The sequence below is a fragment of the Cnephaeus nilssonii genome (genome assembly GCF_951640355.1).
Source record: "Cnephaeus nilssonii genome assembly, chromosome: 5".
Taxonomy (NCBI): Eukaryota; Metazoa; Chordata; class Mammalia; order Chiroptera; family Vespertilionidae; genus Cnephaeus; species Cnephaeus nilssonii.
In genome coordinates this window covers 105,857,586-105,867,353 of record NC_137076.1, presented here as the reverse complement: position 1 = coordinate 105,867,353, position 9,768 = coordinate 105,857,586, and the positions used below count along the sequence as shown (strand labels likewise).

Sequence of the window (9,768 nt, the reverse complement as noted above, 5' to 3'; positions counted from 1 at the left end):
GGGACAGGGCCGCGGATGCGGAGGGTGCCCTGGGGAGCCTCGTGCGTCTCCTTCCCGCCTTCAGGGTCAAGTGGCAGCAGCCCACGCCAGCCTCGAGACCACAGCCCTGGGTTCAAGACCCTCCTGGGATTGCTCACCTTTCTCCCTTGGGAAGTGGGCGTCAGCCCCACTCCAGCTTCGGGGCTGCGGCGACCGCTAAGCGAGTCCTCCGCCGCGCCTGGCGCCCAGCAACCTCGCCTGGGGCGCCGGGGCACCAGGGGGCTCCCAGCTTCTCTTCGGGCGCGACGTCGGCCTCCTCGGGTGGGTCCAAGGGGCACCTGGACTCGCCGGCCAAGGCTCCTAAGGGTACCCCGGGGATTTTTTAAATTTCAGCCCTTTCTTTCTGGGGGGCTCCTGGAGCTCGCGCCCCCACGCCGGCCCGCGGTGAGAAGGCACCCCTGCCCCGCCTCTCGCGTGATGCGCTCCCGGCTGGGCCAATCAGAGCCCGCGGCGCCGCGCCCCACGCGCCGCCACCCCCCAGCTTAAGAAAGGGCGCGCGGGCCGGCCCAGCCAGAGCGCAGTGTGCGGCGGGCCGTTCCGCGAACTCTGGCTCCGCTCCCCCCCCGAGCGCCGCGCCCGGCCTCTGCCCGCCCAGAAGGCTCCCCAGCCGCGCGCCCCGACGGCGCCCACCCGCGGATGCTGGCGTGAGCGCGGCGACGGTGCGATGCTGGCGCTGCTGGTTGCCGGGGTGGCGCTCGCCGTGGCCGCCGCGGCGCAGGATGTCCCGGCGCCCGGCAGCCGCTTCGTGTGCACGGCGCTGCCCCCGGAGGCGACGCGCGCCGGCTGCCCGCTGCCCGCGATGCCCGCGCCGGGCGGCGCGCTGAGCCCCGAGGAGGAGCTGCGCGCGGCGGTGCTGCAGCTGCGGGAGACGGTCGTGCAGCAGAAGGAGACGCTGGGCGCGCAGCGCGAGGCCATCCGCGAGCTCACGGCCAAGCTGGCGCGCTGCGAGGGGCTGGCGGGCGCCAAGGCGCCGGGCCGCGCGGCCACGGGCAAGGACACCATGGGCGACCTGCCGCGGGACCCCGGGCACATGGTGGAGCAGCTCAGCCGCTCGCTGCAGACCCTCAAGGACCGTCTGGAGAGCCTCGAGGTAGCGGGGCGCAGGGGTCCTCGGGGCGGGGGACGGCCGGGCAGAGGTGGGGCGCTCGGTCCTGCCCGCGAGGCCACGCGGGAATGGAATGAGCTGGGTTTGGGGGCGGGAGTTCGAGATCCTACTTGCGTGGCTCGAACCCTCCACCCTGTAAGTCCCCCGCGCGCCAGGGCAGCCCACTGGGCGGCCATTCACTTCATGAGGTTCCGGCTGGCCGACCGGGACGGCCTGCCCTCTTCTTGCAAGTCTCCGAGTCTCCCGGGGCCCCACGCGCTCCCGGAGGCTGTTGCGGGGTGACCTGCGGCTGCTGCGTGAGGTCAGCGGCCCCTGGCCTCCCGCATTTCCGTGATTAAATCAGGTCGGGGTGGTCCGGAGCGGGCGGGGGCCTGGGGAGCCTTGGCGGGACGCGAGCGCAGCGCGGGCTGGCGGGTCACCGGCCGCACCCCGCCCGGACTCACCTTGGAGGAAGCCGGGTTAACTTCAAAGGCATCTGTCGGAGAACCGGAGAGCCGCGCGGTCCTAAGGCGCCCTTCCCGCGTGCTTTGTGGGAAAGGACCTTATCCCAGCCTCTCTCGGAGGGCGGATGCAGTTTGGAACTTAGAGAAAGCTTCCTTTCATTTCCGTCTCTGCTACGAAGTGTGGACGTTTCTGTGCAACATGTTTACCAAAATCCTTCTTAGCAAAGCCAGGTTTCAATGACAAGCGGCGATTAGTGCAACATTATTAGAGGATTTCCTGGGGCGTGATGGTTACAGACAGCATTTCCAGCATCTGCCTGTCCCTTAACTCACTGTGATGGATAACAGCTAACCTTTGGGGAGCACTAAAGACGTGGAGACAGAGTATCTAACTGTAACCCTTGCAACAGCCCTGGCAGGCAGGTCCTAGTAGCTGCACACTGCAGTTTGGGACGCTGAGAGAGAGGGACAGACACATCGTTTGGCTAGGACTCGGGGCTGGGCAGCGGCAGGCTCCTCCCCAGCCCGATGGGGACAGGGGAGTGACGGGAACAGGCAGGAGGAGGTAGCCCAGGCCCCTGGAACTCAGGGTCGTCGTGTCTTAGATCTCCCGTTTCCAGGGATGTCTCCACACGCAGCTTTTGGGCCACGCTGGGGGCGGTTTCCATTTCTAGATGAAAGTGCATCCACGTTGAGGACCGTTTGATTAACTCTTAAAAAAAAAAAAAAAGATCCTGGCTGTGTTTGGGGCTTTGCTGGAAAATGATAGATGTTGGTTAACGTTTTGTCTTTCTCATTAGAGGTGCCAAAATCGATTTTTTTTTGAGAGGGGAAAACTGAGATTTCCAAGTTTCAAATACTGCCGCAAAGTAATTGTCTGACTTTGAAATCCTTTCCCAAAAAAAAAAAAAAAAGCCTCTGAACCGCTCCCCTCTGAGCCCTAGCCCCATCGGGGTGATGCTCCCGCTTGGGAAGCAGCTCCCTCTGTGGCGGGGCCCTCTGAGCTGCAGGTCCCAGTTTCTCTCTGACCGGCCTTTAATGCTTCTCCCTCACATCTCCCCCCGCCCCCACCCCCCAGCACCAGCTCCGAGGGAACGTGTCTAGCGCCGTGTTGCCCGGCGACTTCCGAGAGGCGCTCCAGCGGCGGCTGGGGGAGCTGGAGAGGCAGCTGCTGCGCAAGGTCGCGGAGCTGGAGGACGAGAAGTCCCTGCTGCACAACGAGACCTCGGCGCACCGGCAGAAGACCGAGAGCACCCTGAACGCGCTGCTGCAGAGGGTGAGCGAGCTGGAGCGAGGTGGGTGCCCGCGCTGCCTCGCGTCTCTGCCGCCCGCTGCCTCGCGCCCCTCCAGACCCCCGACCCAGACCCCCCACCCCCATCTTGGTTCTCGGCTGCAGTGTCGGGGAAGCTGGGCTCAGAGCAAGGGAGGGCAGGCAGAGGGGCCAGCCCAGGGCGCTCTTGTCCATTGACAGACCACCTGGGTGAGGGAGTGGCTGCTCCCCGACCCCCACCTGCTGACTCTGTTCCCAGGTCGTCCGCCCGCTGAGATAGGCTCCGGGGCTGCTGTCCATCATCCCTGAACCTACCTGACAGGTGCCGAGAGCCACCTGATTCCTTAGCGTGCAGGCAGCAGCCCGCCCGTCCCTGCCCTCGTTGGCCCCCCGGGCTGCTTAGCCTTGTCTGCCACCCGTAGCCTCTGGTGCATCGGCCTGGCCCTTTAATGCCCTCATTGGTTTTAGCTAAGTTTCTTCTGAACGTCCCGGCTGTGTGGTACAAACGGAGGGCACCGGCTCCGGTAGGATGGGCCCCCTCCCCTGCCCTTGGCTCTCCCGGCTCTGGTTAAACCTGCCTGCCGTTACCAAGCCCACGGCATTACCAACACGCAGCCTTGTTAAGTCGGCAAGCCTGCCCACCTACAAGGGCAGACGCTATTTCTCTGTATTAGATAATCACGCCTTCGTGGAGCACATGGGCATCTGCAGATGACAGACTTGGCGGCTGCACAGAGTAGAAAGAGAGGCTGCTGCTCGCTGCTCTGTCTCTCCTTAGCTGAGGGCCCTGAGCCGTGGTGCCGCTGCTCACCCTGGCAAGTCGGGGGTTGGGGCTTCCTGGTTCTCTGAGTTTTGCTTCAGCCTCATGTGGGGCCTTAGAGCCTGGCCTGGCCCCACCCTTGGCTCCCGCAGGTGACCCGGTCTTCTCAGCCCTCACCAGGTGGCCAGCAGCCCTGCAGCCTGGGTGGAAGGCACCCTGCGGGGGAGGTCAGGGTGGATCAGGCGAGACTACACAATCAGCCCTGACCGGTGTGGCTCAGTGGATAGAGCGTCGGCCTGCGGACTGAAGGGTCCCAGGTTCAATTCCGGTCAAGGGCATGTACCTTGGTTGCGGGCATATACCCAGTAGGGAGTGTGCAGGAGGCAGCTGATCGATGTTTCTCTCTCATCCATGTTTCTAACTCTCTATCCCTCTCCCCTCCTCTCTGTAAAAAAAAAAAAATCAATAAAGTATATATTTTTAAAAAGATTACGCAATCAGTGGAGAGGCGTGAGACCACACGTGGAGCCCAGATTCGGGCACGTCTACGCTGCCTGCTCCCAAGAGGTTGGGAGGGTAACGCTGGGCCCTCTGCTTTGCTTTCAGAAGCTCTTCCCTGGCTGGCGTGAACCCTGGCTCCAAAGAGCGTCCTCATGTATTGTGTACTGTGACAGAGGAATTTGGGGGGTCACGGGGGAGAAAGGCTGATCATTCTGGCTCCTGTTCTGCAGGAGTGAGGAAGGGATTGACCTGGTTCTGGGTCCTGGGCGCCGGCCTGTCTCTGGTGGCACATAGGGACCATCTGGCCCCTCGTGGTGCCTGACAAACACTTGTCCAAGGAGGGCATTCAGGCTCCTCCCCTGGCAGCAGCTGGTTCCCAAATACGAGGGAAGCTTTTGGCCCGACAGCTCACAGAATCGGGGGTGGGGGGTGGGGGTACCCTGCAAAGGTTTGAACCTGGTGACCGGAGGCAGGTCTTGCCTCCTATGTGTTTACTTTTTCTTGTTAATTTTGAACTTAAATCAAGGCTGTCTTGAAAATTGCTTAGGCCCATGTAAGAGTACCTGTCACTTTAAAGGATTTTGAAAGCATCGTTTGCATGGGGACAGCCAAGAGGATTCTCACCAGTCCCGGGTGGGTCCAGGAGGGTCAAGGCTCTGGCCAGGTTGTTACCCCAGAGGAGAGGAAAGGGCAAATCCTGAGCCATGCCACACCACGCCATGCCACGCCACGGCACGAGCCAATCCATGTCAGGGATTTATGAAAAGGCCACATCTGAGTTAAGTTGTAGAGTCAGGACACAATCACCTGACTCTGTTGCCCTGGCAGCGGTGATTCGTTCCTGTGAGAAGTGACAAAGGCTTGCTGGCTTGACACGTGTCTGTCGAGTGCCTGGGACCCTGTCACATGGCCTGCCTCCATGCCCATCAAGTGGTTCCTGACTCCGCCCTTGCTGGAGGAGCTGAGGGTGCAAGGACGTGATGAGACTTGACTGAGAAAGGGTTTTCTGGCTTAATTTAACCAGGAAACGAAGTCCAGCTTGTCTGTACCTGCTTCCTCAAGGTTTGAAGAGTGAGGTCACTCTCGGTTACTGCTGGCGTTTCAGCACTTTGGACAGTGGCTGTCCTGTAGCAGATGCTCCATTGATGGAAGGATTGACTTGGCGGTGGTGGGTGGGAGTGGGGTGGGGGAGGGGGGGTCCAGGTGAGCTGGGACACCATCCTTGCTGGAGGGGTGGCTAACGTGCTGCTGGCCTCTCTTCTCCCCCCAGGCAACAGTGCGTTCAAGTCGCCCGATGCATTCAAAGTGTCCCTCCCCCTCCGCACAAACTACCTGTACGGCAAGATCAAGAAGACGCTGCCCGAGCTGTACGCCTTCACCATCTGCCTGTGGCTGCGGTCCAGCGCCTCGCCCGGCATCGGCACCCCGTTCTCCTATGCGGTGCCCGGGCAGGCCAACGAGATCGTGCTGATCGAGTGGGGCAACAACCCCATCGAGCTGCTCATCAACGACAAGGTGAGGCCGGCGTGGACGCCACCTTCCTCTTCAGGGTGGCAGCAAAGGCCGGAAGGTCGCAGGGAATCGGGCTGCGGGCTGTCCTCCCCATGGTGGGGACCGCTCTGCACTGACTCAGTCCTGCTCTGGACAGCTGACTCGTCGGGGGGCAGGGCACAGGGGGATCTCATGGAGATCCAAGCTGTGAGGCTGGGGAGAAGCAGCCGAGGGTCCAGGCCAGAGGTCAGGGAGGCACGGAATGAGCTGGGACGCCTGCATGCCTGCCTGAGTTGTCATGGGCCCTGAGGCCTGTCCATGAGGGTGTTTCCCAGGGCTGCACAGATTAGAGGACAGTGTGTGTGTGCGTGTGTGTGTGTGTGTGCGCGTGTGTGCGATGGTTCTCGAGCGCATATCTTTTTGTTGGGGGGTGTTGAGATATAATTTACATGCAGTAACATTTACACTTTTTACTGAGTTGACCAGCGTTGACAGATGCAGTCCATTGCACACCCATCACTGCAATGAGAACCTAGGGTTTCGTCACCTCCCAGATTTCCTCATTTCCCTGGTGGTCAGCTCCTCTTTCTAGCCCAGCCCATGGCCACCGCTGATCTGGTCCTCGTCCCTACGGTCTTACCTTTCCCAGAGCAAACGTCCCCTTTTGATAGACGGGCTGGTTTTCAGGAGTGTGGTCTCGCCAGGAGACCAGCTCTGGGCGTCTGCGGGACCCTCCAGCAGCCCCACTCAGACACTCATTCTGAAGTCCGACCCCACGGGGCCAGAGCGGCGTCCTCACAGCCTCCTTGCTGGAGCTGAGCATCGGGATGGCTCACCCGGCCCCTCACTCTGTCTGCACTGAGCCGCCCTGGGTGGAGCTTGCTTAGGTGGAAAATGTGGTGTAATCCACCTGCGGGCTCCTCCCAGCAGTGGCCACACCCCTGAGCCCTGGAGCCGGGACTCATTGTTTTAAATGACTCCTTGGACACCGCCCTGAGGGCCAAGAGCCTCAGGTGCTGGGAGGGAGAGCCTGGGGTTGCTAGGACACCAGCAGCAACAACCAGCAGCTGGCAGAGGAGCTGGTCTGCAGAGCACTCCCAGGGCGAGAGGATGGATGCGGGCAGCAGGCCCCTCCCCCACACTCACATGTAGGTGTAGCCTTTGTCCTCCGCCCGGCAGGGCACCCCCACGCAGTCCCCAGCGAGCGCTGCAGGGACGCTGGGACCTCGCCTGTGAGTGCAGGCGCCTGGTCTGACTCTTGTCCGGAGACGTTTGCCCAGGGTGCCCTCGCTGCCCTGTGGCTTCTCCAGCCCGGGGTGTCCAAGGCCAGCGTGGGGTGCTGCCTGTCACATCTGCTTGTTCGGCACAGTGTCCTGGCCCCTCAGCCACGCAGGCCCAGGCGTGTCCAGTTGAAAGCAGAGCTGCCCTGGGGCCCGGGACTTGGGCCCCTTTCCCTTGAGTGTCTGAGGCACCTGGTGTTTCCAGCCCGAAGGTCTCTCTGAGGTGGGCGGGTCAGGCACATCACCCACAGCGCAGAGAAGGGGAGGCCAGGGGGGACCCCACGTGATGGGAACAGCGGTGGGCCCCGTGGCTCCGTCCCCCCAGCTCAGACGCCTGGGAAACCCCAGGGCCTCACCTGCACGTTGCCCCCCACAGGTTGCACAGCTGCCCCTGTTCGTCAGTGATGGCAAGTGGCACCACATCTGCATCACCTGGACCACGCGGGACGGCATGTGGGAGGCCTTCCAGGACGGGGAGAAGCTGGGCACCGGGGAGAACCTGGCCCCCTGGCACCCCATCAAGCCGGGGGGCGTGCTGATCCTCGGGCAGGAGCAGGTGGGTCCGGGGACTGAGAGATGGGAGAGCCTGGGCCGGCCGGGCAGCACAAGGCTGGCCTGCAGGCTGCCCCCGCCCCGCCCAGCTGTCTGCCTGCTGGAGGGGACCCCGTGGCATGACAGCTACCTGGAGGGGCGAGGCCCCCGCCCCCGGCTCTGCTCACACCGTCCTGTTGTCTGGGGGTGGGGGACCAGGCTGGTGCGGTGGGTTCAGACAGTTTCCAGAATGGAGTGCCCCGGGGTCACAGGTTGGCACCTGGAGGCGGATGGAAAGGGAGGGAGCAGGCGCCAAGGGCCTTGGGGGCTGAGTCCCGTCTCTTCCTTGGCCCACGCCCTGCTCTCCTCCCTGTCACCTCTCCCTGGGGAGGGGCTGGAGCGGTGAGACCAGGTCTAGTCCTGGCTTTGGGTCTTTGCCCAAGTGTCTCCCCATGTAAACTGGGTGGTGAAGTAAAGATATTTCCCCGGCCCCAGTCCCCCCCCCCCTGCCGCACCTCCCCGCCAAGCTCTGTCTCCCTCCAAGCTGGCATCCTCTCCCCAAAGCCAACCCGCTCCCCTGCCAGGGGGGTCAGCCCTGGAGCAGCTCTGACGTGGTTCTGTCCCCTCGGCAGGACACCATTGGGGGCCGGTTTGACGCCACCCAGGCGTTTGTCGGGGAGCTCAGCCAGTTCAACATCTGGGACCGCGTCCTTCGCGCCCAGGAGATAGTCAACATCGCCAACTGCTCCACCAACATGCCGGGCAACGTCATCCCCTGGGTGGACAACAACGTCGACGTGTTCGGAGGGGCCTCCAAGTGGCCGGCCGAGACCTGTGAGGAGCGCCTGCTGGACTTGTAGCCGCTCCGGGTCGGGGGCGGGGCTCTGCTCACGCCCTGGCTACACTGTCTGCACCTCCTGCCTGACCGGCCTGGGGTCCCCGGGGCCTGCGGCTCTGTGGCAGCGCGTGCCTCCGGCTTATCTGTTCCGCACCCAGATTTCGTTGTTTTGGGGGTAGGGCCAGAGTCCCTGGGGAAAGCCCTGAGCCGCTGGGGCAGGGGGAGGGGGCACAATCTGACTTCCTCCTCCGGGGGATTGTAGACCCTCAGGCGCTGCTCGGAACCCCTGTAAATGCTAGTGCACCCCAGCCTGCCCACCCCCGCATCCTTGGTGTCTCGTGCGCGTCGCTGTCTGTCCCCTTCACAGGCTGTGCAGCCGTCCCGCCGGCGTGGCCGTGTCCTTTGTGTGTTGAGTACATCCTGCTGCCCCCTGAGCACGCAGCCCCCACCCCGCCTGCCCCCGCAGTTCTCCAGGCCACGAACCAGGAGGGCAGGCAGCCAGACGTGCCCTGCCCCCCCCCGCCAAGGTAGAGGGGGTGTCTGTGGCTCCGGAGAGGGAGCTGGGAGGGGTGCTCAGCACGGAGAAGGTCTGTGGTGGCCGCATCTCGTCCCCTCTGTCGCTCTCCCTCGGATCAGTGCTTTGTCACCGCAAATGGCTTTCTAAGGCCTCTCCTCTCCACTGTGCCAACGGTCCCTGGCAGCTTCTCCAGCCCCTCGGAATGCTCTGGGGGATTTATGTTTCCCGGCGGAAAAGGCCAGCCATTCGCTGGCTCCCATGTGCGATGTCTCCCTCGCGGCGAGCAGTCGGCGCGTTTTAATCCACGTGGGTTCCTGGGCGCATCTGACTGTCCCCAGTGCTGCCCCCGGAACTTCTTCAGGGCGAGGGCGTCATCTGGCTGATAATTTGCCTCGTGGCTCCGGGCTGCCGCATTGATTGGACAGAGGGGGTCGTGGTTACTTTAAAGACAAAGCGATGGCCTGGGGAGATTTATAAAGCTAAATATTATATATTTTATTTTTCATACATGTTCGAAGTGCAAATCTGTGGAGATTCCATTTGTAGGGCCGCGCGGACCTGCCCATCCTGACCTTGTATGGATGCTCTCTATGGCCGGTACACAGCGACCGTGGAGTTGTGATTAAAGCTCACAGGAAGAGGCCTGGGCGTCGGCTTTCTTTGTGTCCAGGGTGGAGGGCAGGGAGGGATGAGGCTCTGCACCCCTGCCCCCAGGTAGCAGGATGGCCACCCTGCTTGGCCTGGCCTGGCCGCCATGGGCACGCCTGGGACCGGCGTCTGGTGGACCCAGGGAGCTGAGGGTGCTGGCAGGCGGGAGTGGTGCGCTTCCCTCCTCAACTCCAGGCCCAGGCGGTGGACGCCCCGCAGGCTCTGCCAGGCCTCCCTGCCCCCCGCCCAGCCCTGTCTTCCCAGCCAGGAATCGGGTTCAGCGACATGACCCCTGTTTGGGCCCACCCTGTGTGTGCTCTGCCGTCCATCTCACTCCATCCTCCC

At 63.0% G+C, this 9,768-nt stretch overlaps 1 protein-coding gene across 1 annotated transcript; it reads left to right on the top strand.

The window, feature by feature from the left end:
• Positions 1–703: 703 nt before the first annotated feature.
• Positions 704–9,322, top strand: NPTX2 (neuronal pentraxin 2; the record flags this gene model as incomplete). Its single annotated transcript, XM_079772726.1, has 5 exons — positions 704–1,129; positions 2,666–2,882; positions 5,389–5,633; positions 7,266–7,445; positions 8,053–9,322. The coding sequence occupies 5 exons, from the start codon at positions 704–706 to the stop codon at positions 8,278–8,280; spliced, it is 1,296 nt and encodes a 431-aa protein (XP_079628852.1). The 3' UTR covers positions 8,281–9,322.
• Positions 9,323–9,768: the final 446 nt, after the last annotated feature.